This window comes from Lichenostomus cassidix, chromosome 7, assembly GCF_008360975.1.
Source record: "Lichenostomus cassidix isolate B80296 chromosome 7, HeHo_3.0, whole genome shotgun sequence".
NCBI classification, from domain to species: Eukaryota; Metazoa; Chordata; class Aves; order Passeriformes; family Meliphagidae; genus Lichenostomus; species Lichenostomus cassidix.
Window position 1 is genome coordinate 7,902,786 of NC_139488.1, and position 21,440 is coordinate 7,924,225.

Sequence of the window (21,440 nt, forward strand, 5' to 3'; positions counted from 1 at the left end):
TCTATTATTTCTTTTTATATGTGGCCACCAATAGCATGATTTAAATATCTTTCATATCTTTCTGTTGGAATTCATAAAATGTATTTGGTAAGAGCGGAACACTGGCTTTTCTCGAACTTGTCAGTCTTTGTTTCACATTTTGACATTAGTGTGAGAGCCCTTCCTTTTTACTTTTTTTTTTTTCTAAGTAGAACAATTATAGATGTAAGAGATAAAAATAGGCCATTGCTGATGCTGTAAAATAAAATTTGCTCTTTTTTTTTCATTGAATTATTCGGAATCTTTACAGTGATTATTCTTGCCTTTAGCTGAATAACCAATGAGTAAATGAGTAAGGTTTTCAATCTTCTTATGTCAAGCACTATTTAAAAGTTTAAAATATGCTTTCATATGCTTTCCATAAATTAAGCTGTGAATATGTAAACTAAGAAGTTTTAGAGCTGGGGGTCATGTTTGTTAAGCTCATTTACTCCTTCTTAGGGCTGGAGTAGAGGTGCTGTTTAATGAATTGAGAATCCCTGAAGAGGAATTTTCATTCGGTAGATCAAAGATATTCATCCGCAACCCAAGAACAGTAAGTGAAAATGCCTTCTGCAAAATCGAGCCCTCTCATGAGGACAGCCTGCTATGAGCTGCATCATTCACTACCTGGTTCCTACAGATTCTTCTACATGCAGTGCTTTGATATATTGCTGTGAATGTAGCATAAAAAAGGCACTTTCTAATGTTAGACCCATTAAAATCGATGTGAATCAAGATTCTACAATACCTGCCAGCCTTAATTTAATATCATTTTTGAGCACTGACTTGTGACAGTGTGTCTGCCACAAATCTTGTTGGTGCATCTGCCTGTAGCTCTGCAGATGAATAAAACAATGTGTGTCTGAGGGGGGACTTAGTAAACAAGAGATTTCTCTTACAAGAGCTGTGCTTATGGGTTTTTTTCCTTGTGTCTTCTCTCCTGCTGTTTTTCTTCCAACATCAAACAAACCCCTAAAAACCCCCACACCCAGCTCTTCAAACTAGAAGAACTGAGAAAGCAGCGTTTGGAGGACTTGGCTACCCTGATTGCGAAGATTTATAGAGGCTGGAAGTGCCGTACTCGCTTCTTGTTAATGAAAAGATGCCAGATTGTGATTGCTTCCTGGTACAGGAGATATGCAGTAAGATACCATCCTTACTAAATGGGGGATTCTCTTCACTGTTTGATGCATATAGCCTTCATAGGATATTTTTCCTCAATATGTACTGAGAGCTGTTGGAAGAATTGAGTTTTATGTTAATATTTAAGTACCAAGAGTGTGCATAAAGAAAATTTAGTTTCTATAGGCTACTACTAAGTGCTTGCACTGTGCTTGTTCTTAAATAATTAAAAGGCTCACCAGAGCCCTTTTGCTCTGGAAGAGCAGGGTTCTGTGGCCCAGCTGGGAAGAGGTTTTTTTAGTTCAGCTGAAATGCTGTGCTTCCCGACACAGTGCTTTCAAAATGTATGCTTAATGTGTAAAAAATGTTCAGTAATATACATGTGCAGTTTTGTGGAATTCAGTCATTCCTAAGCCTTTTTGTGTTTTTGCCTTATTTGGAACCTTTGCCTTTGACTCAAGTATGCTGCCTGGGAGGATCCTAGGGGTTTATTTTAATTATAACTCCTAAGACTCATAATTCAGTATCATTATTGATACAGTTCATTCTAGAACAGTTTCAGATCTGTCTGTGGACTAGGTGTTCAGCACTGTTATGCAACTCTTTTGTGTCTTCTTGGCAATTAGTAAATAGTATTGACTTACATGATAAAAAAGATCTATGTTTTTAAAACCATTCTTGAACATCTCAGCTGCATTTTGTTATTGCTAGAGAGCAGCACAAGCATATCAGAAACCTTGATGAAATATGGAAAGAAAGTCTTAAATTGCAAGTTGCAGAAGTTGACAAATCCCTGTTTTTCAGTTGACAAGCACTTCTGTTTGTGCTCTTGAAAGCCATCGGTGTTTGGTTCACTTCTCTTGGATAATTAGAGGGGAGTATAGATCATTTGGAAAAAGTACAACTGACGTATGCTTTTTTTACTGCAAAAACTCTTCTCTCTGAAGTTGTGTGACTGAATGCACTGTTTCTACAAACAGCATCGTTGCAGAATTGCATTGTGCCCATATGGCTTCATTATGATCTAATGCAATCTTACTGAATTTAAAATGGACTTGCTGCAGCTAGATTGACACAACCTTAAATATAAAGAAATGAAAACAAATACATGACCAAGAACTGCTGATTTCTTAACTGTAAACCTTTATTTGGTCACTGGAGAAACATGACAGCAGTTGTTTTATTACTTATGGGTGATGATAGAGACGTATCTATGGTTTTGATTTTTTTCCTCTTCCTGAGTTATCATCAGCATTTGGTATAATAAAGGCACTGTGGATTACAGGAACAGCACATGTCTTATGAAAAGGTGGTAAAAAGCTTAGCCAACAAACCTGAGCGTTTGTGACAGTTTGTGTGCTACTCTGGTGGTGGGAAAGACAAATAAAGCTCTTACTGTTAGCATTTAATCTGCGTTTGTGGTGCTGGCCATTATCTTAGTGTTTCTGTAAACAGACTGACATTGTCCATGTAGCATTGTTGATGTGCTTTGTTTTCCCTCTAGCTGAACACAGAATCTATACACAGATCTGCTCAGTCAAAAATTGTTCACTTTTTACATTTAGTGCTTGTCTTCTCAAGCATATTGTCAAATGTTAGTAAGGAAAGGTTTATTATGCAGTGTTCAACAGATGTAATATTCTGTTCTAAGCATCACATATTTTTTTCCAATACAGCAACAAAAAAGATACGAGAAGATAAAGAGTTCGGCTATTACAGTCCAGTCGTTCATCAGAGGGTGGAAGGTGAGTTTCCTGTTACTGCAGCTGTCTCTATGGGGTGAGGTAAGGAGCAGGTCAGAAAACACTTTCCAAGAGCAGACCTAGGTGTGTGCTAATCAGGCAGGCCAGCAGCATGCTCTGGGGCTCTGCCACTGGGCTTAGGAAAACTAGCTCTGGACTGATTGGGAAGAAACAAGCTGTGGTTGGCAGTTATTTTATGCTTAACAGGATTCTCAGAGAATGAATAAAATTGAAGGCAGGATTAAAATAAAGCATTTGAGTTGCCTGGGCAATTTGTTACTTTGGTTAAGTCTTCAATTCTCCTCTGCTAAGTGGAGGAGTGAAAATCTACTTGTGTTGAGCAAGTAGTTTATTGCTGTTGCCTTTTACTCTGCTTCAATTTGCCACAACTTAGCTTCTTCTCTGAGAGGTTTGTGCTTTGTGAAGGGATAATCATGCATCCTAGTAGATATTTAAGGAGTGATGCTTTAATAAGAGATAAAAATGAGCTTAACAGCTCACATGAAAGCAGCCATGATGCTTAAAGCAGCTACTGCTGTCCATCTTCAGAAAAAATAACTCTGGGCTCCTCTGTTTTCTCATTAACCTTTCTTCACCCTACTAAAGGTGGCTTTCCCCTCTAGTTAGGGAAGAGAGAACTATCTTTAGTGCTGGAGTCAGTTCTCTTTCTGTCAGACAGGGAAGGAAAGGTCTGCAGTTAGTAGCTATTGGTGTAAATAGCCCTGTCCTGCCCAGAAGGCTTTAAAGTTTGCCAGCAATAAGGTAACGCAATTTGATTTTGCTATTTTTCTTGATTTTTACTTTGTCTTTATTATTTTGTTTAAATGGGTTAAAAATATCCTTTCAGTCTAACTATTGATGTTCTGTCTTTTCCCATGAGCATTATTTGAAGAAAACTGGGTTAAAAGCATCATCTTGAGTTATGGTTTTCTGTTTGCCATTGGAGAACAAGCTCTTTTGCAGCAGCATGACCGTGCATGAAAGCCTGCTATGACAGCAGCCTTTAGTGTGACCTAAAGCAGGCAATTTACTTGTGATTTATTCTTTATTGCACTCTAAATGGATAAGACATTTACTGTGTGAAGGAAAAATACTGTTGCCATTGTGCAAACAGACATATAGATGTCTCAGGTAATGCAGCAAATCTGGGAGAAAACTGAACATTGAGCTAAGATCCCCTGACCAAGCTCTTGCAGCACAGAATCCTCCCTGGAACAGCAAACATTAGGCTGGGCAGCATTTGTGAATCTATTTGCTTTGGGATTTGGAGGCAATGTTTTTTTGCCTAGATTTACAAGTAGCAGTGCCCTAGTTCAAAAACCGTAAAAAGTTAGCATAAAAAAATGTTTTAAATTGTTTACAGGCTCGGAAGCGTCTTCGTGAACTTAAGCACCTGAAGCGTTGTAACGAGGCTGCCACAGTAATTGCTGCTTACTGGCATGGTACCCAGGTAAGAAATGGAAACAAATTGTGCACTTATATGTCCCTAAATGGAATGAAGAAGGTCCCTCAGCATAGTTATCTGGGAATATTGTCAGTGGCTTAAACTGCTTTTACTGCCTAAACTGTTGTTTTGGTTTCTCTGCTGCTAACATGTCATAGCTGGTGCAATCTGGGGAGCTGGGACACGCTTTAATGTTTGCTGTTTGTAGTCACTGGTTACTTCCTTTCTTTCTTGCACCAATGGGAACTTGCAGTAACCTTTTCTTTCCTAAGCTTTTCTGTATCCCCTTTTCAAATGCATCACAGGCACGAAGGGAACTGAGACGACTGAAAGACGAGGCTAGAAATAAACATGCTATTGCTGTTATTTGGGCTTTCTGGCTTGGATATAAGGTACTTCATGCACATACCACATGCCCCCCTTCATTACCCAACAATATCAACATTTAATCACTAGTTCATAGTGAGAATTAATGACTAATACAATTCACTATTAAATAATAGAGCATGATCATCGATTCCTTCCATTTGCATTCATGCCACACCTAATAAATCTGATAGCATTGTGTATGCCAGTTTTTTTGTAGAGTAGGAAATTCTTTGCATGGCAACCAAGTACAGATTTGCACTAACTAGATTAAAAATGACTAGAGTACAGTATTCTCAAATTAGGAAGTGCATTTAACTTCATGTAAATATGCAAAGCATGGTTTGTTGGGGGGAGAAAAGGTCGGGCGTTTTTGGTGTGTTCCTCTCCATGCCCCCAACAAGTGCTTTTAGTGCCACTGTGTTAGTGATCCAGTTGAGATTTTTACCACATATTAAAATCTGTACCCTGGACAGTCTTCATCTACAAGTTCAAGCCAATGTTATAAAGTTTCATTAAATTTTAGTTATAATTGGTTTAATTCATTCTCTCTGGCTGTGACTTGAACCAGTGAAAAAAATTCAATAAGTATAGCACAATTTTATGAGCTGATCTTTTAGCAGAAAATGATGTTAGTTTGCAATTCTAAACTTACAGCCCTAGAAAAATCCCAGGAATTCCAGCATCAGCTGTTTGTTTTCAGAAGCAAAGTCCCACTGAGAGATTCTTGCTAATCCCCAGCCTGTAGTTGTGGGTTATGTGAACATTTGAAATGCTGTTCACTAGAAGTCAAAAATGGATTGGTTTCAATTAATAAATTCCTAATTTAGTTGAAAACCATAAATACATTCAATTTAAAACATTTGTCAATTGTTATTTATGTTGGGGGTGTGTTGTCAGAACACCTTGCCAACTGAAATGAGAAATATCCTCAAATTACATCTGGAGTATAATGCTGTGTTTGACCTTTGCTATTTTGATATAAATCTATTAGATTTCTAGCAAAATGGCAGCCCTGGGAATCCAAACAAACATGTACAGAATTTCCTTCATTCTAGAGAGTCTTTGAAACTTTTCAGTTCTAGCTTGATATGTAGGTAACTGTATAATTTGACAGTCACACTGTTTTCTCTGCATTTGTTTAAGCACAATACATTGAGAATTTATTTTATTTCTAACCAGAGTTGCTTTCACCAAAAAACTGCTTGTACGGTTGCTTTTACTGCAGAAGAGATATTTGTTTTCCTAGTTTTAAGATATTCCTTAGAATTGAAAGATACATCCAGTGAATGCAGTAGTGTTAACTATGTTAATGCTCCTCATTTAAAGGTTTAGTAGATTTGGATTATTTTTAACATGGTTTAGTAGTTATTTTTATCAACTGGCTCACAGGAATTTAGTGAAAAATTGTCTCCTTATTCCTTAAACATACTTAATCTAAATATAATAATATGTATGTATAAAAAGATAATAATCTAAATTGATTAAGATTAGAAAAATAATTACAGTCTCTGATAAGAGAGACAACTTTTTATTGGTGTGATCTTTTATCTTTTCCTGGAGGAATATTTAGAACAAAAGTTTCTAAAAGCTACTATCAGAAGTCTCTTGCTTTACTAAAAAAACCCTAAACAAACAAAAAACAAATAAAACAAGAGTGAGCCTCGAGTACTCAGTTTCCTTCTTTTTCTCAAGATACAAAACCACTTAGCTTTGCATAGTCCTTGCTTTTCCATTGCTGTGCAGTAGGACCTTTTCTGCCAAGCAGATGAGTGAAAACACAATCTTTAAGTTTACATCCACTGCACATTAACCTTTCCAGCTGCACCAGAAGAGCGTAACTGGCACAGGCTGGAACTGCTGCTGCATGAGTCTGATAACTTACAACTGGACAAGTGCAGATACAGGGCTAGAGCTGCTCTGACTGAGCCTGTAATACTGGAACTCTTCCTTGAATGTTGTCATCAGATAACCGAATAAAAAAATGTGCTGGTATCTCCTAAAATGTGACATTCTGTTAAGTTGCCCACACATGCCTCAAATTGCTTTCCTAAAGTGGAATGATTGATGAAAGGTGCCTATCTCTTTATACAAGAGGAGTGCACTAGGTTTGATGGCTTTACCCCTTAATTCCACAGACAGACATGATTTACCAGGCTGGAGAATTTTAATTTTTGTTTTTAATACATAAAGATGAAAATAAAAAATAACGTTCAGAATAAAAGACCTCATCACAGTTCTGGAAAGTCATCATGACATGTAGTTTCAGAGCTGATTCTGTCCTGCCCAGGCACTTGCCAATGGAAGCAGTGACTAGATAGTGAGATTTTAGTTAGTCTTGATTTTCATACGCATCATTTTGGTAATGAAACTGCAGGCAAAGCTCTCCCTTTAGAATCAAGTTATGGGATGTGTGCACAGAAGAGGAGAAAAGGCTGCCAGTGCATAACAGTGACAAAATCCCCACCTGTACATGCCACTTCAGCAGCAGTGGAGGCTGTGCTCACCTTTCATGTGGCTTCACACCAACTCCCACCGACACGTTGGGTGTTAAGGGTCGAGCACTGCTCCTCCATCCTTTTCCTGCTGGTTGTTTGGTTTGGGAGAGGCATTTCCTGGTCATTGTGCTGTCTGCATCGGGCTGTCTCTTTTGTTCACTCTCTGAACCCTCTAGGCTCGGAGGGAGTTGAAACGCTTGAAGGAGGAGGCTAGGCGTAAGCATGCTGTGGCAGTCATTTGGGCTTACTGGCTTGGACTGAAGGTACTTTCTCCAACACTCCCATCTGTCAACACAAACTCAGTAAAGCGTGGCACACCTTACTAACACTTAATGAACTAGCAGTTGTGTGGGATCACTAGGAGGGATGGGGTTTTTTTTACACAGAACTATGTTGTTTAACTTTGTCACGGACTTGGCTGAAAAACTCATTGAGGCATCGAGGATATTTTGTCGTATCAGGAATTGCAGCTTTCAAGTGAAAGACAAAAGTCAAATTAGAGGGACTCTATTACAATTGACTTAAAAAACTGACATACTTTGGCAAAGGTCCTATCTGGAAAGATTACAAGGATGTATTTTCTTGTAGTGACCTCTGCTTGTTTGAATGGGAAGTAGAGTGGAAGTGTCTGACCCTCACTGCTGCTCACATTAGACCCCTGATCCCAGCGTGGAGGAGAGTGCAGCGTAAAGCCAATGGTCATCTCCTATTGCATCCAGCAACCTTTTTAGGGCCACATAGCTACCTGTGGCTTGTGGTAGCCATGAATTCCTAGAAAAACTGGGATGTACAAAAGTGTTTTGTTTTCCGTCCCTTGCTTTCAAGGCCTGGTTGGCAAAAGAAAACACATCTGTAATCTGGAAAAATGTAGTTCTGCTCTGTAAATAGACTATGAAATGGCATCTTCAGATGTTTCAGGTCTGTGCCCAAATGATTTACATAACACAGTTTTACAGATGCAGTCCTGAAGAACTGCAGAAATCTGAATCTGTTTGGTTTGGCTGGGAGTGACTTCTGCTAATAGGGATACTGTAGACTACAGAGGTCTGAAAGGAACAATTGGCTTGATAATGCAGAGTAAAGGTCAGCTCTCATTTTTATTCTTATCCTGACAGTGATGAAATGGGAAAAATGGCTAGAAAACATATAATTGCATATAATACATGTTCATTTGTATTTTTAAAAAAATCCATTACAATACATACATGGGAGCCAGAGCTGGAAAATTCAAAGGAGCCATTTTAAGAAGTCATTCTGCAGACCAGAATCACACTTTAGGTACTACTGCCAAAGTAGGTCTATTTTTATGATTTTAAAACAAGGATATGTCCCTCCTGAGAACTCAGAGGCCGTTTTACATCAAACAGTGGCATTTAAATGCAAACTGATTAATCCAAAACCTTTAAGGCACATTACAGCAGGAATGCGTTTCTGCAGTCTGTGGTGTGGTTTTCAACGAGTTTGTTAAATAGTGTAAGCAACATTTCCAATTTCCATCTCACCTGAAATACACAGATTTTTCTGAATAAGACCTTAGTCTGTCATTCCAATATATCACTGTTACTACACGGAGTTTGAAGGCAAAGTATTTTCACCCATGACGTATGAGGCTGAAGATTTAAAGCTGATACAAATGATCAAGATTAAACCATTAAGTCTTGAGGATTTTGTTGGTTTTTTTTTCTAATTGTATGCTAAGTAGATTTTAATAGCATTTGTGGTACTTTGCAGATTTAGGCTTTTCTGGAGCAGCTTGCATTTCTCAGTGCTTGCTTTGCAGCTTCCCTGCAGCACCAATAGGATGTGTGGGTGTCTATTAGTCCCTTTCTTCCAAATTAATTTGCACACCTTGCAGCTCGCAAAGAATAATACAAAGCAAAATCATTAAGGAGAGTCTATGGGAACATGGTGAGATTTCGGATGATTGTGGTTGGAGTGGCTTTGAGTGTGTTAATTACCATCCCTGAATAATTAATAAAGGATGTACTCTAATTATAGAGTACTAAGCCTTGCAGAAAATGAGTGAATAAGAAGTCTAATACTTTTTCTTATAAAGTGAAGAGGAAAAAATTATGTATTGAATTTGCATAGAATGATGACAGCTGACTGCTGCCATTTTTGTTGATGCATCTTAATGTGTAATTAAGCGAAACCTGTTTACCTGTGGGGTGTTTTTAGTCCCCAAATGGTGACAGATTCTTGTTTTCCAAATGCTGGTTTATCTTAAAGTGCATGAGTCACTATGGGGCAGAAGGGGTGCCAGGGTAAATTTTTTTTCTATTAGTTGATGGGCTTTTACTCTATGGGTTTCCCTTTATTTTCTGGTTACAGAGAAGCCAGCAACACATCCTGAGCTAGCTAAACCCACTAAATTCTGCGCTGGGGTAAATTATGTAAAGCCACAATGTTTTCCCTGGGTTTTGCCCAAAACCGATAACAGGTGTGTTGCAGGCTGTGCCAGAGTTTGCAAAAAAAATGTTGGGGGATGTTTCAGCTGACTTGAGGTGAGCCTGAGTGTCACATAAAGCTGCAAGCCAGTTGGGCTCTCTCTGATTGGCTTTTCTGAATTTTGGTTGATGCTAATTAGCACTGATAGACATAGAAAAGGCAAAACAAGTACTCTGAAACTTGCACTTCCAAGTATGTATTAAAAATTAGTATCACCTGCAAAAATTGTTTCAATTATCACTTTTTAAATTTTTTAAAATTATATTTATGTTTTTATTGTTTTTTAAATAAATTTTGGGTGCAAATATCAAGCTTGCTGACATTAAGCAACCTTTGTATTGATTCTCTTACCAAGCACCAAAATCTTATTTTTCTTTTGGAATGAAGACTGCTTATGTGAATTTTTTCATGTGGAAGTCTGCTCTGGAAAAATAACAAAACCTCTTTTTATTCTAGAAAACTCTGTGTATTAAGAATTTCAATGCAGACAAATCTGAAAATTTCACCAGTAATTAACATGAAATCAGCATTGCTTCAAACACAAGAAAATTGTGTCAGTGATGATGCCTCACTTTTTCCAGTCCAGCTTTATGCAAAAGCCTATTGAAAACAGATTCATGATGTGAATTCAACAATAGCAAGGCCTTTTTGGAGGGAAATATTTCAAATACCATGTTAAGTTTGCTAATAATCTCACTCACGTCAGCCGAGGTATCTTTCAGACATCTTGGTCCATGGTCTGTTTCATATTTGAAGTGTGACCAGGTGATGTTCCTATTCAGGGAACCCTTTGCATGGATGTATGCTTGTTTTAATATTTTCTACCACCGAGCTTTGTAAAAAGTACCTGTGCAAACAGATTTGTTCTTTGTATTAATTTTGAGTGTTTGTTTAACTTTCCAGGTCCGTAGAGAGTACAGGAAATTCTTCAGAGCCAATGCTGGGAGAAAAATTTATGAATTTACACTTCAGAGACTTGTATGTATATATCCATACAAAGCACATGTACATTTTTCTGTCTTTTAAGTTTTTTTTAAAAATCAAATATAACAGCTATGTTATGGCCTTGATGGTCTTTGTAAGGAAATGCCCAAGCTAAGCACATGGAAAACTGAAAAATTAATATTCTGATATTGTAAAGAAAGAATAGTGATAGTGTTTGAAGGTGTAGGAATGGTGCGAAGTATTTGCCACACTTTTATGATACCTAAATCTGCATTTCTCAATATACCTGCCTTTTAAAAACTATATTCTGGTTTATGAGAGCTGAGAGTTGCAGTTTGGTATCTGTGCTTTTTAATCACAGAGCATCTGCTTTTCCTTGCGTATTTCAATAACTCTGATATTTGAACGTTAATAAAACATCTTGCTTCAATTTTACCACAGATGCAAAAATACTTCTTGGAAATGAAGAATAAGATGCCTTCTTTATCACCAATAGATAAAAACTGGCCAGCGAGGCCTTACCTTTTCTTGGATTCAACTCACAAGGAGCTAAAGAGGATTTTCCATTTGTGGAGGGTAGGACACATTCTGGTCCAGTTTGTGCAGAACTTCTTCCCATGATTTTCAACAGTTTTGTTCACAAAGGGTCTATTTTTAGGATGTGTTTCCTTCGATTCCAGCCAGGATAATTTCATTTCTTTGGAAGAAGCGTGTTTTTTGATCATTGCCTTTGGCCTGCAAGGGATATAACTATCCTGGCTACTCCTTTCTGGGGCTAGGGAGAGAGGTTTGCTTCCTGCCATCAGCCTGTTAATTAATAGCTTGTAATACTTGTGTCCATGGCCAGGACTTAGACCAAGGCTGGAAATGCTGGGTGGAATTTTTTGCTTATGAGCTGTGGTTAGCTGAAATTTGTTTTGGATCTTTGGACGGAGAAAATGGCGAGAATCTGTTTGAGTGCTGATGGGACGTTTTACTGATCTTGTGGGCTGTGTTTTCTGTGAATTGTCAAGGAACAGTTTTTCTTTCTGAGCCTGCAAAATTCACCCTCTCAGCTGTGGTTTTTTTCTTTCTCTCTGCCTGTAAAAACTTCCAAAATTGTGGAGCTGTATTTATGTTTCTGTCAACCTTTTTTAGCTCAGTCTTCCAGTGACTGGTATCTCATAGATTAAGCTCATGTTCGAGTGCAACATGCTTACATGAGATGTTTTATATCTCGTTTCTGGTGTAATTCAGAAGTGTCTAGAATGGATGAGGAGAAAAACACCTCTCCTGTTTGTTACAGTGGCATGTAGGATGGAGCTGAGTCACTTCAGAAGCATACAAAGAATGTGCATCTTGAGCAATGAGCAAACATTAGTCTGTGGTGCTGTGAGATTGGGAAAGATAATTTTTTGGTTTGTTTAATATATCCTGTTTTGTAGTGTAAAAAGTACAGAGATCAGTTCACAGATCAGCAGAAGCTGATATATGAAGAAAAACTGGAAGCAAGTGAACTTTTCAAGGACAAGAAGGCTTTATATCCAGCCAGGTAATGACTGATTCTGCTGCCTTTAGTGTACAAGAAATTCAATATCCTTGCATAGATTTAGGAAACTAAGCAAGACTTTGCTTTTTATCTTAAGCGGAAAAGTGCATTTTCCTTGTTTGACAACATCCCTGCATCATTTGACTTTACCATCCTGAAAATTGCCCTCAGAAGCAAACCTAGATGTTGTTGCAGCCACTGATGCTGTGACACTGAGCACTTCTCCATAATCCACGATGGTTTGCTGTTCTAATCCCCCATGACCCACTCACAAAAGTTTGGGGAACTTGCAGAAGGGAAGAACTGTCACCCTTTCCCCTGGTTTCCATCAGGCTGTTTCCTGCAATAATAAAGGTATAGTGAGCTGGAAGGCTGTGACAGATAGTGTCACTCACTCTCAGATCAGCTGTGCTGGGGAGCTCTCCTGTGTTCAAACCTAGCACATTCACCACGGTGCTCTGAGTTGAAGGCTAGGTAATTTAAGAGTTAGATACACTGGTGCATGTCTTTTTGCAAACATACTTTAAAAAACCCTTCTATTTCCATTTTAGAATATTTTTTAAAAAATAATGTGAAATCTCTGCAAATAAGTTTTTTGTTTGTTTTGCAGATTACTGAGTTCTTTAAAACTGACAAGTTCTTGTCAATGTTATCTACACAACTAGCATTACTCAAGAAAGTGCAGTATTATCTGATTTTATTTAAGGACTACACTTCTTTTGTTATGCAATAAAACTGACAAAAGAGAGATATGATGTCCTTGAAATAAGTTGGTTTACACTTTTTAAGTGAATATGAGCTTATAAATTGTGCTTTTTCTTGAAAACAAACAGCTTGTCCATCTCAAGAGAGTTTTCTCTTAGAAGGCATAATTTGAGATGAGCAGGAACAAGTGAAATGAGGAGCAAGGTTCACCAGAGGAAGGAACAGGAATCTGCAAGTGTTTATGAGAACAGTTCCATGCATGGACAAGCTCTGCTTTTTATTTGTGTGTTTCATTGGTTTTGTTTTGTGTCATTTTTTTATTGAGCCATTTCCTGTTTTCCTGTAAAGGGCTCAGTGTATGTTTCTCTTTCTTTCCCTTCAGTAGATAACTTATTTAATGGCTATATATGCTAGCTTGTGGTTTGTTCCTTATTTGCTTTGGGATGTCTTTGTATGCTGCTGGGAAAAGAGAAAGATGGTGCCTTTGGACTATCCTAGGGGCAAGCAGGGGTTTTTTTTTTTGTTTTTTTTTTGTTTGGTTGGTTGGTTTGGTTTTTTTTTTTTTGTTTTAGTTAGTATGCATCTGATCATCATAGAACTCCTTGGGAAGGAAGGAATTCTATTTATATCCCTGGTTTGGTACTTTTTACACCAAGACTGAACAATGAAATAATATACAGCAAAATATATGTGTACATGAGTCATTTTTATCGAAGACATTAAGTGGTGTAAATGATAGAGAGGAACTGTTGATTCATTTCAGTTTTAGTTATAGATTGTTATCATTTGATCAGGGATGAAGTCCACAGGGAATCTACTGTTTTGATGACTATGGTTTCGTAATGCTAATTAATAAAAACCAAAAAAACCCCAAAGCTCCAACATGGTGGAAAGTTGGAATGATTTCCCCACCCTGCATTCGTTTAGAAACATTTCCATCTCTTTTTGTCTGATATTCTGAGCTGATTAGCTCCTAATTTGTTTTGTTGGTTGTTTTTTAAATTGGCCTAAGGGCAGAGAAAATTACTGTATAAAGGTTCTGATTAATTAGTATGATAATGGTTCATAGGATGTGGCTAATTTTCTGTGTATCGTATAATTATTTAAGAAGAGAGAGAGACTTGAGTACTAAAATTCCAGTGCCTTTCCTCCTCTTTCCCTTCTCTCTGTGTGCCTGAGATGCAATTGCAAAGGCCTGGCACAGATTAATGCCAACACTGCCATGCTGAGTGAACAGGTACAAAAAGTGGACTCTGAGAGCAGAGATTTCTGGTTTTTTAAGACAATTTCCTCACTAAAAGTGAAGCAGCAAGTGACTTTCCCTGGAAGAGAGTGTGTCAAAGCTTAAGGAAGTTTTGGCTTATAGAATCACTATAGAAAATTATATTTGGTGCATCTCCTGATGAAGCCTGGGGTGGTGTCAGGTTTGCTTCTTCCCTGAGGTTCATATTTAACTTGTATTTCCTTTGTCTTTCTTTTGGGCAGTGTTGGGCAGCCATTCCAGGGGGCTTATTTGGAGATCAGCGAGAATCCCAAGTACAAAAAACTCAAAGATGCTGTGGATGAAAAGATCATTATTGCAGAAGTTGTGAATAAGATCAATAGAGCCAATGGGAAGGTAATAAAATGGAATTGATTTATCCAGAGGGGTGGATCATTTGTGTTATAGATACATTGACAGGATGACTTCATTTCTGTCATGGAATAGTCTGAGGATTTTTTTTAAAACGTGGATTTTTATGGGCAAGACCAGAAATGTTGGTTTTATGTAATTTGGTGTTTTTAAACACCTCTTTTAAATTTACATCAAGCTTACTAAAATCTCATTTTGCAGTTTCCAGTGAGTTTTCAGAGAAAAAAAAAAGGTATCTCATGAATTGGTAACAGACTGTTTTGTGTCCTAACTAAATGTAGTCTCCGTACTCAGCTAAGATCTCGCTGCTAATTCAAGAAATAAACATTTAGAGAGTATTGTTGTTATTGAAGTATTTAGAAAACTTAACTTTTGAAAGTTCACACTGTCAGTCAACTGTGACTTGATGATCACATTTTTTATCTTTTAAAATTACAAGTGGCATACTCTGCTAGCTTTGTCTGTCTTCAAAAGCTCTTTGGAATGAAGAGGCAAGTTTCTTGTATCATTTGAATAAAGTTGTTAAATATGGTGGGTACTCTTTTATTCTGCCAACACAGAACATATTTTGCATTTAAATTATGCTTATTAAAACGGGAAGTATTATTCTACCTTAGTAACCTTAATTGCTTTCACCATATCTGCCTAGATATTAGAAGTAGTGGATCTCAGCTTCTCAGATGTAGTTGTCATTTATGTATTTGTAGGAGTGAAATTAGGTTGCCTGTTGTTGATGCCAAGTTAATTTTCTGGTTTAGAAGAAACTAATTAAATGAAGACAATATCTTTCCTGCACTTGCATAGGCTACAGCTCTCAAGATTAAAAAAGGGAAAAAAAATTAATGAGCTATGGTTCTATGTGCTTAAGACAGCTACTTCTTAATTCTAATGAAGATTCTATTATTTAAAAGTTTGCAGCAGAAAAAGCTGTATGTGGATTAAGTTCTCATTTTTGTTTCTTACTATTTTCTAAGACAAATTTAAGAACACATATTTCATGCTTTAAAAATAATTGTCTTTTGAAAATACAAATGCTTATCCTCTTAAAGGGGAATTCCACTAAATAAAGGGAGGAGAACATAACTCTGAAAATACTTATGTGATTTGTGTTGCTCTGCATGATAGTTTTGGTGGATAATGGTCAATACAGAGACTTTAGTGTGTGATGATTTTCTGGGAGATTTAAAGAGCATGAGAAATGAGGTTGTCCTGATTTGCATAGTTTCAGAGTTTCACTTTCTAAATTTTACAGCTGTAAGCTAGTAATTAAAGGAACTGTTTATACCTAAGCATATGTGCCAAAATGAGCTAAGCTTCTCAATCTATAATTAGACACACAAATAAATTTGACCTGATTTTAACTGATCTGCAGCTTTTACTGAGTATCAAATGTTCATGTTTGCTAATGTGGGCCAAGCTATTTAACTCGATGAACTCCCTGGAGTCTTAGTAGGTGCTTAGTGAAAACCAGTTCTCTCTTCATGTAGACAATGATCTGCATTTTTGCATCTCCACAGGCTGCATCCAGGATTTTCTTATTAACCAAAAATAATGTTCTTCTTGCGGATCAAAAATCTGGGACTATCAAGTCGGAGGTTCCACTGGGAGATGTTACCAAAGTGTCCATGAGCTCCCAAAATGATGGATTCTTTGCAGTGCATCTCAAGGAGGTTGGTTACAACTCCACAACACAATAATATGACTGTTTTACAGTGATGTAATACCTGCTTGTTAATTATCTTGTAGCAATAAGTCATAGTGGTTAGCTTGTAGGTTTAGAAGTTTATTGAACTTTGCCGTTTCTGAAAAACTTTGAGTTAAAGCTGCTGAAGCCCAATGAGAACAGTTATTACTTTATGAATGATCATTTAACTGTGAAAATCAGACTTCGTATTTCACTGTAGCGTCTTGAGGATCGGAGTTTTCCATCTGTAATATGGTTCAGGTACCTTGTGGCAGTGTTTTCCTTACATATACTGGTAGAATATTTCTCTCTTCCGTATGGGATGCCAAGAAGTCCACGTTGAGGCACAGCTAATTTGCTACTCAGTTCTAAGGAACTGAGCTCAGTGCTATATTTTCCTCACTGTACTGTAACCATTGCTCTGCTAAAATCATTAAGCTGGCATCTATGTTCTAGCCCAAATGGATTTGGAGACTCTTAATAGACAGAGTCTTTTCATACTCACTGCCATCGTCCTAATCCTGGTGTTCCTAATTTGTTTCTGTTCCTTTCTGCAAATATTGGAAGCTTGCTGTGGTATATCCAGAATAGGGATACAGAAACACTACAGTTTTGTAGGACAAATGAAGATCACCCTCCTCTAGGGCCAGAAGGGATTTTTTTTTTTTACCTTTCTCCATTGGTTTGTAGATTATTTGGGAGCAAATTGCATTTTGATCCTTTACACTGCACTGCATTCCCTATTTAATTTACAAGACAAAAGATTGTTGTTTCCTTGGACTTCCTTGGGAGAAGAAGGCTCCTTGTAAATCCTCCTGCCTGGCTGCCATTTAATCATACTCAAGGTTTTGGTAGTCCTAACTCCTTTCCTCCCTGTTTCAGGGTTCAGAAGCCGCCAGTAAAGGAGATTTCCTGCTCAGCAGCGATCACCTGATTGAAATGGCCACTAAACTTTACCGCACTACGCTCAGCCAAACCAAACAGAAGCTCAACATTGAGATATCTGATGAGTACGTTTTTTGTTTGCTTAAGAGTACATTTGCTTCAATGCACCATGCTAAAAAGTCAAGTATCTAGTGTCAGAATAACAAAACACTGTTGTGTAGCTAATACTTCTTTTCTTTTGACAGAATATACAAGTAGGATCCAATTTTCAATGTGCACTCATTTATAGTATTCATTTTGGCTTTTACACCCTTGAAAGTCATTACAGAAAATGTGCTTTTGTTAAAGTAGTTTCAAATAAGGCTGTGAAGCAGAATTGCTGCTGTAGAAATAATTAAGAATTACTACATTTGAGAGAGCTGTTTTGCATGTGACTGAGAAGTTCACAGATTTCTGTGAGATATTTATAGATTAGAGTGGACAGAAGGTGCCAAGTTCTACTGAAAATATCCAAAAAAAAATGCTGCTCCCCAACTCAGTGCAGGTCTATGAAGCTCTGCCTTCTCGTTTCTGAAGGTGAAACAAGCTATTGTTGTTTGGATTTGTTTCGTTGTTTTAAAAGCTTTGTTGGATAAAAAGTTTGCATCTCAAAATAGTAATTCTTTCTGCTTGGTGCAGTTGCATATTTTGGCATTAAATAGGGACTGCACTTCTGGTGTTTTTAGCTATGGAATAAAAATGTTTGTGTCTGAACTCCTAAAGTTTGCTGAGTAAGAGTCCCTCACTTAGTCCACCATTGTCATGCTCTCCTTTTGTTCTGTGAACTGGCCCCTCCTTCCAGTAGTGTTGATTTGGTGGGTTTATTCATTTTCAATAAAGAAGAAATTTTGGAGCCCTTTAACAGTAATGAAGTAAATTTCCTGTAGGCAAAACCTGAACCTTTTTATATGGCTGCACCACACTGCATCTGTTCTAGGGTTGTGGTAGGTAGTGGGTACAGTTTGTATCTGTTCAGGTTTGAGAATTTATTAAAAGGCTAATTTTGCTCTTTCCTTGAAAAAAACATCTGCCATTTTCCTTTGTTCTGTTACCAGATGTCATTTAATTTGCTCAAGGGTGTGTGTTTTTTAGGCTCTAAAAGAGTGTGGCTATCCCCTGTAAGTTTCTAGTTTAAAAGCCCCCTTTGTAGGGGGCTACAAAGAAATAAACTACTAAAGCAAAGTTTAAGCATACATTGCACTAGTCTGGACTGTCTGCTTGCCTTAGGTCTGGAAAACAGCCTGTTTGCTGGGAGTCTTGCTTTTTGGGATGTGGTTTTGTTTCTTGCCTTGCAGATTAAAAACATTCATGTGTGCATTGCTATTGAGTTTACCCGACTAAATAATTTTAAGCTGTTCGCAGTCCCAACTTTGTTGATGGTGAAGCAGAAGCCTCTTTTCTTTCCCCTGCTAGAGTTTAGACACAAGCACAGCTAGGGATTGAGGTGAAAATGTGGCCTTATTTTGACTCCTCTATTTTTTGGGAAGAGAGCTGATATAGGAATGCTGTTGATGCAGGGGTGTGTTTAGGAAGAGACACATTGTTCTCATGGATAATATTGGAACAGGGGGTATAGGAAAATGCAGCGTTGGTGATGAGATGATGGCTGTGATGGCACATTTTTAGGGTGCCTGCATGGCTGGGCAAGCTCTGGGTGTCGGGGCTGTGCAGCAGGAAAGCAGCACCGAAGGGCAGCTCGGCGCAGCAGAGGCCACTTCCTCCCCTGAGCTCTGCTGTCAGCTTGATTTGTGGTTTCCGGCTGCAGAGCAAATTCTTTGAAGTTTTTGGCCTCTGCTGGAGGACTTTTTAAAGATGCTAAAAAGGAAAATCGACTGTATTACAAAGGACTCTTTAGGTCAGCAACCACTGCATGCGAGCCAAGAGGCAGCACTGCTTTGCTTATCACTTTTAATCTCGCTACCCAGATCAGTGAAAGGTTTGAGGCTCCACAGGAGCCTGTTAGGTTTTCGTGGGGTTTTTTTAATTTTTTTTTTTTAAGCAGTTGTCTGCATTCAATGAAATTTCTCTTTCAGTAAAAAGTGAAGAGTAAAATCCAGATTAATTTATCCTGAACTGTAGAAAATGTCTAAATTTGGAGATTGCTGGGCAGGAAGTGAGTTTTCCCAGTTGCTGAGCAGAGGGCTCTGAAGGCTAACTAAGGATTAGACATATGAGAGCTGCTAAAATACCAGATGTACTAAATTAAGCATAAACCAGAGGAAAGAGTGCTCCTGATGTTGCTATAGAAGTATTGAGCTTCGTTCCGTGAAAACAGAGAAATCCCTTTGGCCGACAGCGAAGTAGTTGGAAATAATCTTTGCTGCATTTCTGTTTCAAACTGCTTTTTTTTCTAAAGGAATAGCAAACTAACTGTTGCAATATGTCCACAGTTATAGGCAAAAAGCAATAATTAGGAGATACTGCCTGGTGGAGATGCTAGCCATATCATAACCTGTGGCTTTTTTATTTATTCTCCAACTCTCTATTATCAATACAGAGCTAAAAATTACATCTTTTGGAGTGATGCTTAGAACCAACAGGAAAAGACTTCTGCTCCGCATGTGTCTTTATTTTTTTCCACACTTAGCTAAAATATTTACTATTCCCTCTCTTAGGTTCCTGGTCCAGTTCAAGCAAGACAAAGTGTGTGTGAAGTTCATACAAGGCAGCCAGAAAAACGGCAACATCCCAACTTGCAAGCGAAAAAACAATCGGCTTCTCGAAGTGGCTGTCCCTTAACTGCATTGGTGACTCTCCCTTTCATGGACTTGTTTCTTTGTAATAGTGCAATTTTAGTTGTTTGGTTTTGCTATTTTTATCCCTTTCTGGAGCTGTTGATGGCTAATAGCTTTAGAAACCCTTGGCAAAACATTTGATCGATCGACTTTGAAACCTTTTTGTTCATGCCAGAGTTTTAACCCTCAAAATGCAGGTTTTTATCCAGTGAGGCATTTTTACCAGCTGGCACATATCTGTCATACACCAAATCATTCTCTTTGTTTAGCAGCCATATTTTAGTGCAGCATATCATAAACCCACATATTAATGATCAATTACTCGTATTCCTTAGTCTAGAGATCCACTTAGCAGGAATTACACATGGCCTTGATGCTGGGTGGCTGTTTGTGCCTGGTGTCTTTTTATCCCAACCTGCTCAGGTGTCTGACAGGTTCCTCATGTCCTGCCCCTGTGGACACCAGCAGAGGCTGAGACAACAACTCCTGTAGCTCACACTAGGACCTATGTAACTCGACCTTCCCATCAATACAGCACAGAAACATCTAATTCTGCAAAATAGAAGGAATATATGATTACACAAGCAGCTACATGCATAATTTTATAGTAAAACATGCAGAAATTTTCAAACAGCATTTTTAATTAGGTCAGATGTTTTAAATGACTTTATAAAGTAGAAATCAGCAAAATTAAAGACGCTTTTTCTTTTTTTTTTCACAAAGGCTATAAAGTTCAAGGTGTATTTTCTGTTCTGCTTTATTTCTTTTAAATCATCAGTTAAGATTAGAGCCTGAAAAATGCAATAGTATTCATAACACAAGTAAATGCTAGTTATTTAAACAGTTAGTTATCAAGTGAAAGGTTTGAGCCTTTCTTTTAAATATTGGCATGTACAATGTGCAATAAAACATACGTGACATTTTGTGAGAATTATTTATAATACACTTTCGTGTGGAAGAGAGAGGATTGGTGCAGACTGCATAGACAATGTAGGGGTTTAAATAGATCCGTGTTGTTAATTTGCAGTTTTTAGAGTGTACACTACAGTTGTCAATTTGGGAAGAATACTTAGAATTTAAAAAAGAAAAAAATCCTTAATTTGGGGGTCTGTATATAAATTGGTATTATGGTAATAAAACTGTTCTAATTCTGTGCTGTTTGGTACTCCTATGTTATAACCATATTTTTGTACTCCAAACTATTTTATATAACTCGTGTGCCTGATGTAAATGTGTGCACAGAAAATACAATCAAGAGCCGCATTATAAACCTTCAGTGTAACTGATTGCACTTAATCTTTTATAAGCCAGAAGCATTTGCTAAAATCCTTAAAGAGGAGAGAGAAATGCTTTTCTAGAGGGAAGGAACTGCTCACGTGAAGGGTTTGTGGGATGTGACTGTTTGGTTTGTTGGCGCGAGGGCAGCGGAGAAAACACGTTGTATTTTTGCAGTCTGATATAGGACAGATAAAGAGCCTGGCTATCTGATGTGCAGTGCTGGAAGTCCAAGCATAAATAAAAGAAAGATAAAGAAAAGTTCAGAGTCTCCTTCCTCTCCCGGCGGTGAAGTGATGTAAGTGCTCAGGGCTGTGAAGGCTCCTCTGGGTAGTTTAACATTAAAACAGTGTTACTGCAATAGATGTTC

General features: G+C 37.8%; 1 protein-coding gene across 6 annotated transcripts in view; it reads left to right on the top strand.

Moving 5' to 3' along the window:
• MYO1B (myosin IB) overlaps window positions 1–21,331 on the top strand; it is a 172,387-nt gene extending 151,056 nt beyond the window's left edge. For 4 of the 6 annotated variants that reach the window (XM_085066038.1, XM_085066036.1, XM_085066037.1 and 1 more), the window contains 13 exons: window positions 481–574; window positions 1,014–1,163; window positions 2,820–2,888; window positions 4,249–4,335; window positions 4,635–4,721; window positions 7,370–7,456; window positions 10,545–10,619; window positions 11,028–11,162; window positions 12,011–12,117; window positions 14,305–14,437; window positions 15,970–16,122; window positions 17,019–17,146; window positions 19,676–21,331. In XM_085066038.1, coding sequence (XP_084922164.1) covers window positions 481–574; window positions 1,014–1,163; window positions 2,820–2,888; window positions 4,249–4,335; window positions 4,635–4,721; window positions 7,370–7,456; window positions 10,545–10,619; window positions 11,028–11,162; window positions 12,011–12,117; window positions 14,305–14,437; window positions 15,970–16,122; window positions 17,019–17,146; window positions 19,676–19,799 — 1,429 coding nt within the window. In that variant the 3' untranslated portion in view covers window positions 19,800–21,331. The remainder of the gene's footprint in view (window positions 1–480; window positions 575–1,013; window positions 1,164–2,819; window positions 2,889–4,248; window positions 4,336–4,634; window positions 4,722–7,369; window positions 7,457–10,544; window positions 10,620–11,027; window positions 11,163–12,010; window positions 12,118–14,304; window positions 14,438–15,969; window positions 16,123–17,018; window positions 17,147–19,675) is intronic. The other 2 variants (XM_085066039.1, XM_085066040.1) reach the window with 2 other exon arrangements.
• Window positions 21,332–21,440: the final 109 nt, after the last annotated feature.